Source organism: Erigeron canadensis, chromosome 5 (genome assembly GCF_010389155.1).
Source record: "Erigeron canadensis isolate Cc75 chromosome 5, C_canadensis_v1, whole genome shotgun sequence".
Lineage (NCBI taxonomy): Eukaryota > Viridiplantae > Streptophyta > Magnoliopsida > Asterales > Asteraceae > Erigeron > Erigeron canadensis.
The window spans coordinates 35,188,392-35,208,459 of record NC_057765.1 but is presented as its reverse complement, the minus strand read 5'-3'; the positions used below and the strand labels follow the sequence as shown (position 1 = coordinate 35,208,459).

Here is a 20,068-nt window from a genome sequence, read left to right as displayed (position 1 = left end):
ATCTGAAGGAAAACGACAAAAAGCATTGATGATATTCAATTGTCATATCTTATGTTTAAAAACTTATGTTCTATATTGATTACATATATATTTTCAATTGGATGAAAGATTATGCGTGATAAAGAGTTTTGTCTTAATGTTTTACTTAAAAAATATATTAAAAATAGAAGCTATATCTATATATTCCAATCTTCAAATAATTGAATGATTATATTTCTTTTACTATGATTTATTAGATACCTGAATCTATATTTAAGTGATGTCAGAATAAATGAGATTCTTAGTACCATAATGTCTTGCTATAATTGGTCACCGGGTGTATCCAAAGATTATACCAACATCCGCCAACATATATATTTTTTACTTATACTGACGCTTATAGGTTAAGCGTGACCATTTTAACCACCTACCACAAGTCGATGAATATCTATAGGTCGTGATTTTTTTCCAACCCATTTCCATATTTATTTATACATACATAACTTCCCATGATTTAATGAGTCATTTGGTTTGTAGGATGTTAATTTAAAATCTATCATCAGAGTTAGAACATGATAGAATTCAAATTTGAAAGTTGTATTTAGTTGGTGGAATTTGATGGAATTCATAATCCATTTTAAGATATATAATATCATGTATATTTTAGCTGTCAATAATTATGCCCATAAAGTTAATATCATATATATTATTTATACTAATTGTTACTAATATATTGATTCATTATCTTCCATCATGACATTTTTTATCATTCACGCACAAAGTTGGATAAATAAACAAGTCATTTTCTTTTTCTTAATTAAAAACATCTAATTTTTGTATACATAGACATCTTGTTTTTTCAGAGGTTTGTAAACTTTTATACATCAAAACAAATTAAGGAAAAGGTCGATGGTCGGTCAATAAAAGATGTTGGAGAATAGTGTTTTCCGACGAACGAGAGTTAATGTTTAGGCGTGAAAGGAATAAAAGAGTTAAGAGAGGTCTTGTTTGGTGGTTGATCTAACAAAGATGGTCGGCAGTGGCTAGTTCATATCTAACTCTAATGCCAATAGGAAAAAATCTTCACAAGGTCAAGGAGGAAAAGCTCCCCCACATCAAGTCTACAGGCCAACAAGCAAGACCATATAATCATCTTTTGAGAATACATATAATCTTCCAAAAAAAAAACTACAAACAATCAGATGGAGCATAAAGATTTTCTTTTAATAAATAAGAAAAAGACTTTTCAGCACACCGGCTTCCAAGGTGGTAGGGTTATACCGCCAACGGTGGCTTCCATGGTTGGTGGTGGCAGGGTAGCGCGTGACGACAAGGAAATTAGAGGTTTGTAAACTTCATAGGTATTTTTGTCGAAATGTTTGAATCCCATTGGAAATTCAACCTTTCCTTTGAAGAAATTGTGAATACATGTTTTATAAAATTTAGATGAATGTTTTGAATTCCAATTCTATTATTTTTCCAACCAAACACACTCATAATGGAATTCAACATTCTAATTCCTATGAACCTTAGGAATCATGGGAACCAAACATGCCCTGATCTCTTAAAATCATCATGATTATGGAACAATACTATTTAAGGTATCTCTAGCATTATATTTAGTTTCATGTGAAAATGAGAACTCCCATCCACAAAATGGAAAACATGTTTTATAACCAATCTAAAAAAGCATGTGCATTCTATTAAGTTTGACCTATAAAATGTATATGACTGAATGGAACCACCAACCTCAACACAACCACCATTCATAAGTTTCTCCTTTTTGTTGTCTGAAAAAAACACCCTAGTTGCCTGGTAAAACTGCATTCCACAGTGGTAAAACTAGCAGAGCACGTAGGCAAGTCATGTAGTGGTGAGCAACGTGATGAACAAACAGAATACATTTTAGATTTACATGCCTTTGCTCTCGAGACTAATACATTTAGTCAAAATGTAAGGCCAAATTGCAATGGTAAGCTTGAAAGAATTGTGAAGAATTATGACTGCTGTAGCATCCATTAGCTAAGCAGAAACCTGAATATGTCGCCTAGGGAAATGATACCTTCTACTCGCTTGCTTCCAGCTTCCACAATCACAACTCGTCTCACCCCTAATTGAGAAAATATACAAGATCAATATAGCTAATACAGTATTGCAGAGATCAAAAGATATTCAGCAAAACATATGTCACGAGAAGAAAATCCCATTACAAGAAATCTACAAAAAGTTCAGTATTGCTAAGGGAATGTGATCATAGTGCATTACAACTGATTACACATGATAATGTATGTATGTGAGTGTGCTTCAATGTAGCTGGTGTCTTTTTTAAATATTAAAACCATGAGTACTTGAAGCTCGAAGAAGGCCATAATCTGCCACTAGTAATTGTAGAGTGAACGAATTTATAAATTAAAGCAGATATATAAGACAGCATAGGGATTGACATTTTATGTTCTTTTTGGCCTTTATATTTACCAGCTGGACATACTTACTTCCAGGTTTTATTTGATTGACGGGTCTCACTTGTTAGCCATTTGTGTTACACCTGATGGCTCACACAGGTACAGTCTAAGTCTAACAGAGTTACAGAACTATAGATGTACTGTTGTGCCCAGGTTTGCATCTTTGAAGACATTACAAGTCTAGAGGTGGAAAGATGGGGGTGTCAGGCAATTTGGGTATTGGGTCAAAACGGGTTTCGTGCCTGGGGTTGAGCCAAAGTGTTATTTCATCAAACATTTAGAATTTTCATAAAACCCATATGTCTAATATGATTACAAAAGTTCATATAACTTCAACACTTTTCTGAATAAAACATTTTAGAACGTTTTACGCATTGAAAAGAAACTTTGGGTCACTTCTGTACAGCATGACTTGTTAGATATAACCAAAACACATATCGATTCTTTAATAAGTAAATGGCTCCAAATCAGCACATGCAGAAATTAGAGTGTCAATGTGTGTGGTCACACAGGTGTAAAAGCCACATACTGCATTTCAATTTTCAAGTTATATTGACGAGCCTTACATTCTTAATTTAAAGCAATATAAAAACAGTTTTCAGGATTTATATTGAAAATATAAAGAAGTGTGCCGCTGTGTACATGTATAACATAGATGTGAACTACATAAAGAAAATTCTACCAAAACTAAAAAAAGTTGAGTAAAATACCTGGTTTTGCTAATCTTTCCATGACCTTATGCAGAGAATCCGAGCATAGACACATATGGCATCTTTGTCCGGTTGCTCCATAAGAAGAGAATGGTTCTTGTCCCAGCTGCAAAGCCTGCGATGACCCAATTCATCAAATAAAGACTTGATAGAAAAAGAAAATGAAACAAGGAATAAACGACTGCTATTTGCTGTCCCGAAGAAAAACCACATTTATCAAGTACTAGATATTTCATCAAAAGGTGGTAAACTGAGCAGTTCAGTGGGTTGGGGAACAAGTCAGCACAAATTTAGGTCAAACAGATAACTATTGGTTAGGGTCGACTACTGACTAGGTGTAAACTGAAACACTTTTTCTTCCATGGTTTCAAACAAACTTCATAAATAGCAAACACATCAAATATGTTTTAAATATTTGTTAATTGATAAGAGATGCATTAACTTTAAAAATGATAAAATATACATTAACTTTGGACAAATTCAACCTGTTTGACCCTTTTTCCTTGAACTATATTTTATTTTGTTAAATGTTTAACCCATTAGCGATGATATATAATCCGAACTGACCTAATCCATAAGTAAATGGGTTACAATTTGCACATCTAGATTCATCGCTTCTTCTATTTTAGGTTAACTGATAAAATCATACTTGCCTGATGAATGGTCATTTCTTCGAGCTTAATATGTGTATAGATTTTATCTTTTGCCAAAGCAGTGATATCACTGTCAAAGAGTAAAACCAATACTGTAAAAACAATGCCAAAGTTGATAATATAATGCCAGAAAATATAAAGAATGTATGATGGTAGATTTACCTTCGAGAGTATACATCCAACAGCGAGTCATTGTCATCAACAATGGGAATTGAGCTTACCTCAGCTGCAAAAGAAAGTTGCAAAATTTCCATAAATTTCCATAAATGTTGCTTTAACACTTGGGTTTCACGATTCCACCAGGACAGAATAACAGAAAATAGAACTACAAATTCAAAATAAAGCAATATCATGACATACAAGAGATAATTTTACAGCTACTTAAGGCAATCAAACCAACCATCCTACAAATTAACCAGATATTTCCTAGTGATTTTCTGAAGAAGAGCTTAAGTTTGTACTAGTGTCTCAAGCTTACCAAAAAAAAAGTGAAATAGAACAGTTCTTACATGTTTATAAAGTTACGGATTTAATGATAAACGCACTGTAACTATAAAAAATGCAAAGAGGAGACACATATGACCTTAATGATTATGACAGAAATTTTTTTTATACCCAATGTACATGCAACACACCTTGCACAAACAAATTTAGGGCTGCACTAAGAGAAGAGTTTGGTCTGAGGATCGCCAATGGTTGTCTATTGGATTCTCCAATTTTCGGAACCCATGTACCCAAAGGAAGAGAACAAATTGGCAGTTGCAATATGGGCAATGAACTTGCAGAATGTCTAAAGTATCTGCAAACAACTGCATTAGCATTGCACTTAGTTAGTTAAGTGGAGTGATAATTAAGATTAACTTCTTTAGACAAAAACAAAAACCATACATTTTAGTACTTCAGAAAGTGAAGCCAGATACAATAGCTGTGGATATGAACCATCATCTGAGGTTGAATGAGTGACTGGAACTGTAGCTACACGATTCTGCAATATCTTCAAGGTGACATCTTTTAAATTATCATCTGGCCCAGCCTGAACAATCAGAACTTATATCAAAGGATATTGCAAATTGCTTATATCAAATTATAACCAACTAACAAAGTTATATTATGGAAAGATGATCATGAAACATAAACTCTAAATGGACAACAACTGTATAAACAAACTGAGCTTCGAACAGAAAAGGTTTATGTCTTCAATTCATGACCATCAACATATAAGCTACTTACACATAAGAGGTGAAAATATGGACAAGGGGAGCAGGCTCAGTACACGTCAAAGTGTCAAACGAACAATTACATAGTGCAGATCGAAGGTGGTTTTACCCAAAATACACATTAGTCTTTTGAACTTTTTATTTGTGTCACATATGATTGCAAAAACCATATTACTTCAAAAACAGTCTATTTAATCACGAACTGATTTAGGAGATTGTAGGATATAAAATACATTTGGGGCAAATATCGACTTGTTTGATCCGTTTCATATCTGTTATCTTCTATTTATAACCATGTGACCCGTTCAAGATAAGACATAACATGAAGTCGGTAATTAATAAGTAATTGGGATAAATGGCCACCTCTTGTATACATCAAATGGTCTTTTAGAGTTCTTATTACAAATTAGAAGTAAAACATATATAATAAACACTCACCTGCACTAGTCTTTTAGAAAATAATTTTCCATGCTCAGTAGTTTGTTTGTTTAAATATAGTTTTGCTTCTTTCCAAGCAGATATAGTATGGGTTTCAAGTTCTTCCTCTGTCAGGTTGGACCCATGAGTACCAAGCTACAAAAATGAAATCACCAATTAGCCATTGTAAAGCAAGAAAATCATTTTTCCACCATGCAATATTAACTCATTACCATTTAGCCATCACAATTACCCTAAATACTTCTAACTAAAAAGATCCAACCAGACAAAACAATCAGTCTCAATGTTGATATCGGAATTCGCCTTGAACTTACCTCCCGCATAATTAAAATAAAATCCAATGCGCTTAAAACACCAACAAACTGACCCTTGCAGAAGTCCCAAAGAGGAGCCGTTGAAATTCCCTGGAAACTGCCCAACTTTAGAGATTTATAAAAATAAAAGTAATATTCCCAGAAAGAAATGCACAGGAACATATAATGGGCATGTATCAAGTTAGTGATGATCTCTGTCACATTCCATATGAAGGACTTAATCATGTGATTCATGTCCTGAAGCTATATATATACCCAACTACCACTGTATGGAAGCTTCAAATAGACTAGTACTAAGTGTGCCAGCATGATCTTACGAAGGGAGGTACATAGAACATGAATCCTAGCTGGCAATGGCCTTCTAACTCAAGGAATATTCATATAGTAATTAAAAGTTACAGATAGTAAAAGTGTAAAACAGGTGGGTCAGATAGCAGGTCAGAATGGTACGGGTCAAGACTGGTAGTTTTTTACTAGTCAGGTCGGGTTGGTACAAAACACCTTTTGGATTAACTTTAGATAGATTAGGTGTGTTGATTATTATATCAGAACCATAGTGATATTATTTGAGAGTTGGGATAGAGTAATAAGGGACGTTGTACGCGTACAATATACAATTTAAACAACTTTGGAACCGTTACCACCAATTTGACCCATTTTCTTCACTAAATGATTTGGTTAAGTTGAGCCATAACAGATAAAACATAACCAAAAACAACCCATTCATAAATAACTGCGTAAAAATGGCAACTAGTAAAATATATAATATTCCATCATTCTTATCATGTGGTTGTTTAGGTAAGAAAAACAGGATCTCAAAACTATTAAGTAGTTTCCTGTTTCAAAACTATCGATTATGCTTTGGACACATGACATACACTATTTCAAAAAACAAAAATCAAGATACCTGCTCATAAAGGATGTGAAATGCTTGCTTTACAGGTAATTCAACATCTAAGGCAATGACCTGAGACAAAAACAAGAAAAAAAATGTGGTAAAAAAATGTCAAGCCGAGGTGATATCTGCTACTCTGCTATATTCTCTTAAAAGATAAGGAATCATATCAGACCTTGCCAGACTCTGGAAGCAGCTCATAGGCCATATGTGTGGACAGGAATACAGAAATCCGGTGACGAGAAACCTCCAGGTCAGTTTCTGAAATCCTTTGCAATGGCTCATGTAATGTACCGTCCGATACCCTTACCTACAGTAAAACCTACTATAAGTTACTATGACCCTAGGCTCAGAGAAACTACGGAATGGAAAAAAGTACCAAGCGACTAATAATACTTATAAATTATGATTTAATAAAGTGCCTACCACTCGCTGAAATGTCTCATTGTCTACATCCATGCTTGAACCAGAAGTCATATGAGGGCTCAAGACTGCAGAATTGTAATCTGGCTCCTTGGTCAAGAGTACGGTATTCACAATACCATAACTACCAGTTACAAAAGGTTGGTGCTCGTCATGTCGCCACTCTCCATCAACAATAAACTTATACTACAAAATATAAACATTATGCAATTATCATTTAAATGAACTAAATACGAAGGTGAACACTATGCAAGAGTGTCCAATCCTGTTCACAGTAACAAGAAAGAAGACATATGTTTAGAGTTTCAATCATTCTATCAATCTTATTTTAGTCTCGAGATGCATCAAAAAAAGACTTCGGTCCTTCAAGGTTGTTTTTAATTCATAGCTAGTCATTTGTATGTACATGCTATCAAAGTAGATGTTGTAGATCATATGAGTTTCAGATGGATCTGCCGAATTGGAAAGTGTTATATATGGTGAATTTCCTGTTAAACATAGAGCTCACATCTCAAGCTGCTTTCTTATGGATCACAATTGCTTCTAATGCAGCATTTTAGAACAGCCGAAAAACGATTGATAAAAAGAGCTGTAAACAACTAGACAATCACGAACTTAAGGTTTCATTTCTCCTGTAACTCTTCTACATGATGGACTATTTCATTGCTTAAACTTAACCAGGTAAAGCTCCTCTATAGAATCTTAAGTGGCACATATGAGTTCACATCTATCTTCGTAACCAGGATGCTTATCACCAATAACAAAACAAACTTCATTTTGATTACCCATACATTTTTAATATATATTAAAACAAAACATTTAATTCTAAATTGGAAAAGTAAGAACCATTGATTGAATTTCATCTCTTATTATCCACCATTAGATCATTTTGATGACATCACCATTAACTAAAAAATTAGTCAAATGACACTTTTGGTCCTCATTTATTTTAGTACAATAATGGTACTTCGTAGTCTTTAAAGTATATAACTTATAAATAAATAAAATCATTTATATAATATATTATATTTTCATGTATACAAAGTTCTATATATTTGTATTTCTAATGTGGTGTAAATGATACGAATATTACATGATTTTTTTTGGATGTGATTGCATAAATTAAAATAACCCCTTTGGTACTCCTAATATGAGTAAAGGTTATTTAATGTTAATAATGATATGTATTTAATATCTCATAACTAATATAATGGTAAACTTAGGGTCTCACCGCCAGACAGCATTGCAGAGTCGCTAGCTTGAGAGGAAAAATTCCTCTACGAGACTAAGGGGTTTCTGGACATTTACCCCTTTTTTATATGTGTTCCATGCATATTTTTTAGTTCTATGGCTGAAAACATTATCTATTAACATTTTTCAATGACAATGAACATGATATTATTATTGTGGTTCAAAAGTTTGTAAATATTTATTTATATCTTAATCGTTTTCATATATTAAAAGTTTTCTAATGTATAAATAATGTACAAATCTCGCGTATTACGCACGGTTTCATTTCTCCTGTAACTCTTCTACATGATGGACTAGTTCATTACTTCACTGTACTTAACCAGGTAAAACTCCTCTATAGAATCTTAAGTGGCACATATGAGTTCACATCTATCTTTGTAACCAGGATGCTTATCACCCATAACAAAACAGACTTCATTTTGATTACCCATACATTATTTATGATACGACAATAAGCACCGAGCAGCTCTCCTATATCTTAATTCACCGCACTATGAATCAACTCACTAACCAAAGGCTCAATGTCCTATATCCTATTATACGTTTTATTAACACACTAAATTTATTTATTTTTTTAAAATCATTTATATATAAACATCATCCATCCTAGCTTTAACACCAATCTATCAACTTATCGCCCCATGATCATGATATTCAAAGCCTTCAAACTAACCTGATGGTAACCAGGTGGCAAGCTGCAAATAGTCTGAAACACCGTCGGACACCCCTCGACCGGAGTCATCGGCCAATGTTCCGACCACCTAAACAAAAACAAACACACGTACACACAATTATTTCCACAAAAACTTCATCACTATTCATTCAGGCATTTTCACAAACACTTAATGTGCACCATAAAATCAAAGACTTACCCAGTAAAAGAGCCACTTAAATATACACTTCTGCCACCATAAGGCCACACAAATCTTGCCGGAGTTAAAACTGTTCCGGCCCCACCACTTTCCCGGCTATATTCCATTTTTTTTATTAAATTAAACTAAATTTTCCCAATTAAAACCCAGATCAAATTACTATCTTACAACCCTAATTACAAGCTAAATTTAATATACATAACCTCATGTATGTGAAAAAAATTATAAACTGTGAGCCCAAAATGTGAATTGTAATAATTAAATCGAATAAAAATTGGATCTTTAACAAAACCCTAAAAAAAAAAAGAGAAAAAGATGGAAACTTTATTTAATTTTATTGTGAGATAATATAAGTGTAATAAAACCCTTTTAAGAAAAAGATTGAATCTTTAAATTTGTTTTTGTTCTATATATATATATATATATATATATATTTCCTTTTTGTTTATAATATTAAATAAATTTTAGTTAAGATTTAATTTTAATTTGATTTAATTAATTGGGGATGCATGTAATGTATATATGTATCCGTGGGGGCTAGTCACGTACTCAACCGTTGATTGGGTTATAACGGATTGGAACCAACGGAAAGCAACAAACAAACAAATGGTGAAAAGCGAAAAACCCCAAATGACTTTTTTACGCTTTTCAAGTGAAACATTTTAGTAATAAAGAAATGTACTTGTTTTTAATACTTGTTTTGTTTTTCTTTAAAATGTGAATTTTGCTAAAAATTTCGTATCGTCATTCATTTAACCCTTACAACTATGGGATTGACTTGGAAGTTGTTTTTTCTTCCTCTTCTTGTAACTATAAAAAATAAATATGGACTAAATAACTCTAAGTATTGTCAAATATCAAGCTATCCAAAAACCGTTATAATGTTTAACAATCAAATATCAGTTAACTATCTGGGTTACAGTTCAGTGGTCACTTGCCTCCTATAAAGCGACTTGGTTAGAACAACACCTAAGTTCGAATCCATGCAAAAACATATTCAACCAGCCAAGGTTTTTGGGTCTTACCATCAGATATGTTGCATGATCGATAGCTTAAGATGGGACTAAGGGTTTCTGAGCATCTACCTTTTTTTTTTAAATCAAATACCAGTTTGGAAACCAATATACCTTAAAGATGTATTCGACTTCACTTAAATTATCTAAAGTAACCCCTTTATAGCCAGTCTTGTACTAGCCCAATGTTACCCAACTTTTTAAAAGTTAACTGTAAGAATGAAATATAAAGATTTATATTGGAATTTTTAATGCTCCTTATTGTAACTTTTAGTTTATTTTGGGTACTCTTTAACATCTTATTAGTTATAACTAGCAGGGTTGTAAGACTCGGCCGGAAACTCATAACTGAAACTGGAATCGAAGGTTAAACGGGTCGAGTTGGCCAGAATTGGGCGAAAGCTCAGTCAACGATTTGGTCGCGTGTAAAACTCGGTAAAACTCGGTCAAACTCGCATGGACGGGTCAAGAATCAACCGATTAGGTCAACTTGATTTTTTTTTCTTTAAAAAAAAAAATCCTAAATTGGTTTATGTTTATGTTTTTGAAGTTTGAACTTTAAAGTTTTATGTTAAAGTTTCTAAACATTTATATTTTAAGTTTGAAGTTTATTACATATATATTCAAAAGTTATAATTTTTCTATATAAAAACCCAATCCGGGTTTTTTCCGATTTCGACCCGAGTTTTTAAAAACTCGTGACTCCCCCCTCGCTGATCCGATCCCGAGTCACGAGTTTCCCAACCTTAGGTTTAAATAATAATAATACAAAGTTACCCTTAAAAAGAATAAAGTCCAGCCACACGATTTGGCTACCCATATTCACTCAATGAGCATCGTTAACGTTGTCATAGTTACATTATGCAATTTCAACTTGTTAGTATTTTTAGCCGTTTTAACACCATTTTTGGAATAGGATTTCCTCAACTTGAGGGAATCCTCCTCCAACTAAAAATAATCTTATTTGAAATACATTAAAACACAAGTTTCATAGATAAAAGAATTATAATTTATCCTTATTAAAAATTATTCCAAATTATTCGTTTTTCAATATTACATGATTTGGAACATGCAAAATATCTACGTCACCTTACATCATTTTTGCCAGCAAAGTTACTTTTATAATTTTAGCTAACAAACTTGCTTAGTTGCTTTCATAATTTTTGGTAACTTCGAATCCCTTCAGATTAACCACCAACATACTTCCACATTTTTAGCGATGTAAATGGTATCCATGCATGGGTACCATGCTAAAAGCATTTCTAATGGTATCAAGTTATCAAAGACTTTTTTCAATGTCCCTGCTGTCAATATATGATATTTAATTAAAAATGTTAATGAAAATTATAAACAAGTATTTAATTAAAAGCGAGTGTGAGTATAAGTGTGTAATAAAAAGTCTTTGATCAAATAGGTTGATAAATATCAAGCTTTTGAAGAAAAAAACTATTGTCTCCAATGGTATAAAGCTATTGAAAGACTTTTTTTTTCACAAAAAGCTTTTCATCAACCTACCATTGGAGTTGCTCTAAGGAATCCAGATGCAGCATATGAAATGATGAAATTAGATACTCTAATCTAGGAAAATCGCAAAACATAGAATGCAATTTATTAGTCACCTTTAGATAACCTAATTTTATTTAGTCTGATTTTATTCTAGTGCGTGTGATTAATGGTGAAATGTTGTAGCCTTAGACGCCATTGGACTCTGCACCATTCAAAAACCATTGCTCCGAAGGGGTGAAGTTCATCTCATTTATATCCAAACAAATACACAGATAAATATAAATATATGTTATAACAAACGATATTTAATACATACAACATACACAAAATTATACACTGGGTTCTAATAAGGCATCATAGTAAGTATGCACACTCTCACACAGTTTCTTGTGATTCTTCACCTTTAAACCAAAACTGAACACAACAAACCTGATATGTGGTGGCACGAATGATCGTTTTATAGACTTTTTCAGATCTGAAGTCATTCACCCTATAAACAAATAGTCCTGAATCTATGGCCCCATTTAACCGGTTTCTTCCTCCACCAGATGATGAGTACTTTGTTCTGTTGGTGAACCAGGAACAAATGGCACAAAACCACGACCGCCAAAAACAGGACGCATGAAGCCATTATCGAATTTTCTCCAATAATGGTGAACACTGTGAGAAGGTGTTGAAAGGAGCTGGCGTAAACTGGTTGGACGAGGGACATGTGGACCTAGATCCGCTTCTGAATCCTCACCATTTCCTAGAAGAGGCACGATGAAGGATTTAGGGGTTGTTGGTTCAGAAGAAATCATTCGCTTTAAGCCTTTGGGTGTAGGCAACAAGAGTCTCACAAGAGGCTGTGTGATCAGACCAAATACCTGCAAAGAAATAGCATGAATAAGATCAGAGTTTGACCTGTTTACTTATGAATGGTTATATTTTAGTGGGTCATATTAACAGATTTAGCTAAAACAGAGGTAGAAAGTCACTTCAGGTCTACTTCTAATGCAAAGAAACTCCTAAATCGCTTTATTTAAATATCTACATTACCATCATAAGAATATTGTTTTACATCTAACGCACTATTAAAGCTGAAATAATACTAAAACAAATTGGACAACAGGGGATTTGCAGGACAAAGTGAATTTTGTTACTAACTATTCTGTTGAAAATAAATTTAGGATGAACTATTTGAGAACACGGGTGAATTTTGACCCAATTTCTTTTTAGACAAGTTAAATATTTTTATGGCCTGACGCCCTGACCCATTGGAGATAATAAACATAACTTATATAAAATAATAAAAATGGCCAAATTTTAGATAAATGGGTCATGATTGCCATATCTAATTGATAGTTTTGCAAGCACAAAGTAGAAAAACAAGAATGCTAATCATAAGGTTCACTAGCACTTGGTTGGAGAAAAGGTCTGAACCATCAGTAGTAAAGCCAAGGAACCAGAAAGAGAACATAACAATGATCAACTGAATTATCAATAATTGGTAACAACTGCCATGTAACTTTTACTTCTTAACAATTGTTTGATGTTGCTGAACACGAAGCTGATGTTAACCACATTGGAAACACACTCACACCTTCTATAGATGCATCAATAAATCAACAATGTTACAAATTTAATACTCAAGATATCTTACCATTGTACTGAAAAGGACAACACTGATGGTACTTGTAATCATTATTGCATTCCCCTTCAACTGTGTGTGGCCTTCCTTGGTGAACTGCAAGATGGAGACATAATTTGCAACCAAATATTACAAAATGCTTACTCAACCAACTTTCATTTTGTGTCTAGGAAAGATGGGGGTATGCATGTGATCCCCCAGAAAAAGAAAATCGGATCATCATTTTTGCGGAGTAAAAAATAAAAGGTGATAGTAATATGAAAATTTCAATATTAGGAAGTGGTAATCATAGTAACGTTAGTTAAAAACCCCATATCTGCCACAACCCAGAGAGATTTCATTTAACAATAGCAAAAACAATGAAGAAGCGCATGATCTTAGATGTTTAGATCCAATAGATAAGGGCACATTTAACCACCAACCTGGTTATAAGCAAGAGCCATAGACACAGCACCTCTCATAAGACCAGCCCACCATATTAAAACCTTGAAAAAACACAAACAAATAGAAATAAAGATAAAAGTAAAGATAAGGTATTTATGAGATATGTCAGTCAGAGAAATGAAACCAGAATAGGATAGAGGTGGCACAATGGGTGGGTTGAGTAATGGGCCAAAATGGGTTAAATGTAGTTGGTGTAGGGTTGGTTTACCTGCAAATACTTATCATCCATATTAATAGAAACAATAATTTAACAATTAATGTGTCTAATATGTAGTATATTACTACAATAGTAATATAAGTTTTCTTAACAAAAGTGATTCAGGAGGTTGTATACTTGTATGCATTACAATTTCATTGCGGGAGGTCTTCGTGGAAGCAGTCTCTCTACCATTGGGTAGAGGTATGACTGTCTACATCCCACCTCCCACCTCCCACATAACCCGCCTTTGACATGATTGGGTATTGTAGTATACACTACAATTTCACATTGGGAGAGTTTCAGCCTGTTCCTTTTCTAGCTAAATTTTAAAAGAACCAGTTCACCCCTTAGAATAATCCAAATCGGCCCATTGATAGTAAATAGGTCAAAATAGCCACCTCTAGAACAGAGTGAGAACATACCTGTTGCCTAAAATCGATTTTCTCTTGGTGAGGCTTCTTTGTTAAGTTGGATAAAAATGATAAGGGAAAGACAAAGGCTGCTCTTCCCACCAAAATCAATCCCAATAAAATTGCACTCACTTCAACTGATGTCCCCGGGCTGACAAACCCAAAACAACAACAACATGTTAGACTTGCAATATTAGGTTTAATCAGTAAAAACAGGCAATAATTCTACTTCATAACCAAGATGGTTGACAATAACATATACATAATTCAAGATAGATAACGATATCATTAGCATCATGAAGCAACTCTATAAATAGGGGTCACAAAAGCAAAATACTATCTTTGAAATTGGTCTGGATTTTGTATACATCTCATTTTTTAAAACAAGTAAATATCATATAATATCTTCGTATCTTATAAGGACTATCATGAAAAAAGATATATAGATGGTTGAATTTCAAGGAATCATACGTGTCTTGTACAAAGCTCCACTTCTCAATATCTAAAGCATCCATGCCAACATAAAGAAAGATAAATAACTCTGCAATAAATGATAATGTTGCAAAAGCGTGCCTGCAAACATGGACAAGCAGTAATCTTGTTAAATTCGAGAACCAAAACCCAACAGCAACAACAACATCAACCGAAGATATACATACTTGGTAGTTACTCGAGATTTCTCAGTGACATTATGCCAAGTGTAATGGGACATCACAATTCCACAGAAAAACACTGTGAGAATGCCACTTAAATAGAATAACTGCGACATATATTGACGACCATTAGCTAAGTGCCACAAAGGTTAGTGCCATATTTAGAGGGGGAAAATGTGCAGGTTGGCAATAAGATGGATTCATTGACCCATAATTCTTTTTACCCATTAGTGTTCAATAAAAATCAGAAAACTAAGTTATTACAATAAGAATAGAGTTCTTCGAAATAATATGATTTAAGACGAGGAAGATTCAAAAGAGAAATTCGTACGAACTTTTAACCATTTAACCTTTATCATATTGCCAACATTATATTTATCAGACCCATAGGAGATCAAGAATGTACAAAATTGACCCATCCATGAGTAAATATGAGATGAAATTCCCACCTCTGGTCCTATTATAGAAAAATGAAGCTTGCAAGCTAAATAAAGAGGAAGAGCTAACCTCAGCTAGCATGTAAGAAAGATAGGCCATAAGTATCATTATGGCAACTTCTCGATCTGTCGAATGCCTGGAATACAGGAGACATGGATTTATTAGCAGACAAGACGGCAAGGAAAAAACTAGCTAGCTTGTCATCTACATATAATAAAAACTAATGGAAGAAATGCTTTATGTACCTTCCAAAGTATAACTTCTTTATAATATATGCACTTAGTAGCCCAGCCTGCATGAGTTATTATGAAGCGTCAAACTGTCATAATCTCGTAAAAGCAACTCACACACACTACACAAATTGGCGGATCTAGGGCTTTAACCAGGGAGTACCACTATTACAATAACACAATTCAGATGCGTATTATCATCTTATGATTTATTTTTAGAAATTTAGTGTATGCACGCCAGCACATGATACACTTAACTCCTTTAGGTCTGCTCCTGCTAAAACCCTTCTATATCCACCCTAAATAAAGGAAGAGTGTGGAAAAGACTTACTCCTGCTCCTAGAAGGGTGCTTGTGATAAATAAATAGAAGAAATTTCCGATCAACTGAAAAGCTACAGTTGTTGTGATTTGAGATAAATCAAAGTTTTGAACTGCATTGAATATGACAACTGATGTAGCATCATTCACAACTCCTTCCCCAAAGACGAGACTGTACAATAAAGGGGTTTGATCCTGATTGAGCACCTGCATTGTCAGATTAGATACATTAGCACTTGAAAGGGTTGCCGACTCTCACTAAAGGTGGCAAAATGGGCCAGCTGGATGACTAATCAAAAAGTTTTCGCATTGAATATGTCATGTTGTATGGCTTGAAACAGGAATATCGTGTGATTAATTTGTCAGTTATAATTAGAAAAACAGAAGTAATTTGAATTAATTTGAATTTTTTAGATATGCAATGATTTAGAAGTTTGTGTCATGTCCGTATTAGAATGAAAATTTAAACTCATTTTCAAATTGTTTGACCCATTTGACCAGTTCCCTTTTTGGTTAATCTTTTGATCCGTTTGGGATAAAACACGGTCCATATCGGCCCAGTTAAATGTATCAAAACTGACACCTCTAATTATGACTAAACCTTAGGTAAATGATGCTATATGTACCTGCAGAGTGCAAACAGAATCGGTTGCAGAAAAGATTGCACCAATTGCTGAAAAGAAGTTTGAAGGTTTAGCAAACAAGAATATTTTAAAGGGAAAAAGTAGTGTATATAATGGGATGTTAAAATCAAGTCATTACCAAGATAATCTCCCAGCTCAAGAGAGCCAACATTCATCCTGCTGAAGATATTTGTAGCACCTGCCCATAGATTAGACCAACTAACTTAGACTGTAAAGATATGAAGTATTTACAAACATATGCAGCAAACAATACCCAATTCCACCCATGTGCGGCGTATGGGGGAGGTATATTGTAGACAGTCATACCCCTACCCAAGGGGAGAGAAACAGCCGATAAACCACATAATATTTAACATAGAGACAACACCCATAAGAAATTTCGAAGAATACAAGGCATTTAACCAATAATGATGGAGGTGGGTGTAAAGTAATATTTCAGTACTTACCAAATGAGATAATGGTGAAAGAGATCACGGTACCAACAGCACCAAAAAGCATAATGGTCATGAAATTACGAAAAAAATGTTTCTTCTTAACCTGAAACCTGTTTATTTTAATCGTAAAAACAAAAGAGAGACAACTTCAGGTAATAACCAGGAAATCATTCAAAAAACTAGAATACCAGGACAGTGCACTGAATCTACATGGACAACTTTTGGTAGGAATATACAAAAATTATACCGACTAATTAATATACGTTCTACTTATGCTACAAAACTTAAAACAACGGAGCTACATACTCTACATAGACACCTACATATTTGGTGATTGATGGTGAAAAATATGAATATGGAAAAGCACAACAAAGAGCATCATGCATCAGAACTGTTAACACATTTTTCATTTGGACGCAATATGAACTTTGTAAGACAAAGCTATAGTCTATATGATTAAGTCATTTATCAAGTACACTTTATTTGTCTCCAAAAGCAGTTACTGGACTAAAATAAACCTATATACAAAATAACAAACTATATTAATACAGCTAACTCTACCAAAAGTATTGACCTTCAAAGGTGGCAAAAAATCCAACTATGTAGACCAGCTTAAGCTTAGTAAACCCATAATATGACAAGGATATAGTTAAAAAAAGTTTTTTTTTCTCCTATATCAAGTTAGAAACAAACAAAAAAACATTTGATGCTTCATGTTGCCATAAGCCAAAAATAGAGTGTTGTTTCCCAAAATGGGCTTGTTAAACCTATTACACTTGAAACTTCCATCTGTCTGCCATAGAGACAAGCAAAAGAATTATAGAGGCAGATAAACACAGCTTTTAAATTCATATATTGCTATAGACAATATATGTTGAAAATAGAAATAATAACAATCAAACATTCTTCCCTAGGTTGAAACCTTTTGAAGTAATTAAGTGTGTCTTAGATTCTTTCAATGTTGACGTCACAACCAAACAGTAAAATAATGCAAGTCTTTCACTAACAGGTTTAAAATCATTCATAAGGTAACACGTTAACAATTAAAAGTAAACAAAAAAAAACATACCCGGCATTGAAGATAATTGGGGGAAGAAGATAAATGAAGAAAAGATCCTCACTAAAGACTAGAAGATGTGAATTTGTTCCTCCACTAATTAACAAAATAACAACTCCTGTGCATATACCCTGTCATCAAATTCAACAAAAAGTTAACTTCAAAACCGTTCCAAATTTCATCGACCGATCAACTTCAAGCATGTAATAAATGGTAATAATATTAGGCAAAAAAGTAATTGAAGTCTAGAACATACACAGAACTTACAATGACAAGTGCAGTAATAGATTCATTCATCCATCGATTTTCTTCCAAAAGATGACCAATGACAATACAAGCACAAAGAAGAGCGACAAACAAGTTCATAGACACAACTGATGAATACTCAGAGGTACCCAATCCATCCATACCCAATTTCCCAAGCAATAACCCGGAATCGAACACCATCTTGGCCAATTATCTTGGCCCGTCAAATAACAAACTTCAGCAGCAGCAGCAGCTGTTTGATGCTTTCAAAACAGACTTTTGAAACAGAATCTTGGATCACTGAAACAAACAAAATAAAAAAGTTCACTAAATAATACGAGTAATGATTAAAGATTCAATCAGCACATTATACGGAACAAAAAGTGGTGACACACATGCTCAAAGTACACACATACATAATCATATAACTGAAGGCTAGAATTAAGATATATATATATATATAGCGGCCTAGAATCGATGAAATTCAGGTAATGAATATAGCAACAACAAATTACATGTCACAAAAAGGGGTTACACACAAACACATTCATAATAATATATACACATACAGAATCTTCTTATAATATAAAGCTAGAATTAGCCTTATTACCGTAACTAAATGAACGTAATTCGCCGAAATTAAACTAATGAATATGTAAAAATAGTTAAAAAAATAAATTGCATCAACACATTAGATGTGACCAAAAAGGCCACACACACACACACACACACACCGATATACAGAATAATCTGAACTTAAAAGGCGAAAATATAGTAGCGTGAACCAACAAATTTGAGCAAACTTTTATAACAAATTACATCACTACTCACTACAATAAAATATATATATATATATATATATATACACACACAGAGAGAGAGAGAATTATAAGAATTTAAAGCTGAAATTAGGAAACAAATTGGAGTAACAAGTAATAATAAATAAATACCGAATAATAAAAAAGTGACGTAAAAGGAAGCTAAGGTAATGAATGGGCGGAAATTGTTGAGATTTTGATTTGAATTTTCAGCTGAACTCTGCTCTAGTAGTAGCTGTTGTTGTACAATTATGATTTTTATTTTGATTTGATTTTAAGGCAGAAAGAAAGAAAGAAAACAAAAGTTGAATTGAAAGTTGAATTGTTGTATATATATATAAGAAGGGAAGACTTGATTTGATTTGAAGAAGAAGAAGAAGAAGATTTGTAAAGTAAATGGAAAGCACGTTAAAAATACAAATATACGCTAAATACGTGGTTCTAGATCGAGAGAGAGAGAGAAAGAGAGATATGTATGGAGACAGTCACACAGACACGTACCACGTGATTTTTTTTACCAAAACATTTTCCTTTTATGACATTAATAACCATTCACTTTTTTATCGACATTTTTTTCTTCAGTATCAACTTCTTATTTTTTTTACCTTTTATTTTTTTTCTTAACCATTCACTTATCATTTAGTCTCCATTCTTATTTAATTAAAAATATAATACATTTAATCAATATATAAAAATAAACCTCACATTTTGTCTTTTTACCTAGAGGATCACAATCATTTTTCTCCCCTTCACCTTCGCTCATCACCTACATCCTTTAACCATTTAACCTTTTCACATTTACCCTTTACCTAC

The 20,068-nt window shown here is 33.3% G+C and overlaps 2 protein-coding genes across 2 annotated transcripts; both read right to left on the bottom strand.

Annotated features, from left to right (window-relative positions):
* Positions 1-1,633: 1,633 nt before the first annotated feature.
* Positions 1,634-9,565, bottom strand: LOC122600886 (sucrose nonfermenting 4-like protein). Its single transcript, XM_043773665.1, has 13 exons — positions 9,215-9,565; positions 9,016-9,103; positions 7,095-7,277; positions 6,844-6,978; positions 6,681-6,740; positions 5,774-5,863; positions 5,460-5,594; positions 4,693-4,837; positions 4,440-4,613; positions 3,967-4,030; positions 3,805-3,874; positions 3,152-3,266; positions 1,634-2,089 (listed from the first exon to the last, which is right to left on the bottom strand). The coding sequence occupies exons 1-13, from the start codon at positions 9,319-9,321 to the stop codon at positions 1,998-2,000; spliced, it is 1,458 nt and encodes a 485-aa protein (XP_043629600.1). The 5' UTR covers positions 9,322-9,565; the 3' UTR covers positions 1,634-1,997.
* Positions 9,566-11,954: 2,389 nt separating this feature from the next.
* On the bottom strand, positions 11,955-19,566 carry LOC122599141 (sodium/hydrogen exchanger 2-like). Its single transcript, XM_043771598.1, has 15 exons — positions 19,388-19,566; positions 18,459-18,737; positions 18,204-18,322; positions 17,147-17,244; positions 16,819-16,878; positions 16,683-16,729; positions 16,069-16,263; positions 15,753-15,799; positions 15,577-15,643; positions 15,076-15,176; positions 14,888-14,989; positions 14,429-14,567; positions 13,786-13,848; positions 13,376-13,459; positions 11,955-12,599 (listed from the first exon to the last, which is right to left on the bottom strand). Exons 2-15 carry the CDS (start codon positions 18,636-18,638, stop codon positions 12,258-12,260), a joined length of 1,644 nt encoding a protein of 547 aa, XP_043627533.1. The 5' UTR covers positions 18,639-18,737; positions 19,388-19,566; the 3' UTR covers positions 11,955-12,257.
* Positions 19,567-20,068: the final 502 nt, after the last annotated feature.

Excerpts from the sequence above, each read along its gene's own strand:
- LOC122600886 (XM_043773665.1), bottom strand. The coding sequence starts at position 9,321 with ATGGAATATAGCCGGGAAAGTGGTGGGGCCGGAACAGTTTTAACTCCG. Across the intron at positions 6,979-7,094 it reads ATGAGACATTTCAGCGAGTG|GTAAGGGTATCGGACGGTAC; the intron begins GTAGGCACTTTA and ends GTTTTACTGTAG. Across the intron at positions 3,267-3,804 it reads AAGAAATGACCATTCATCAG|GCTTTGCAGCTGGGACAAGA; the intron begins GCAAGTATGATT and ends GGGTCATCGCAG.
- LOC122599141 (XM_043771598.1), bottom strand. The coding sequence starts at position 18,638 with ATGGTGTTCGATTCCGGGTTATTGCTTGGGAAATTGGGTATGGATGGA. Across the intron at positions 15,177-15,576 it reads TTTCTTACATGCTAGCTGAG|TTATTCTATTTAAGTGGCAT; the intron begins GTTAGCTCTTCC and ends TATATGTCGCAG. Across the intron at positions 13,460-13,785 it reads TGGCTCTTGCTTATAACCAG|TTCACCAAGGAAGGCCACAC; the intron begins GTTGGTGGTTAA and ends TCCATCTTGCAG.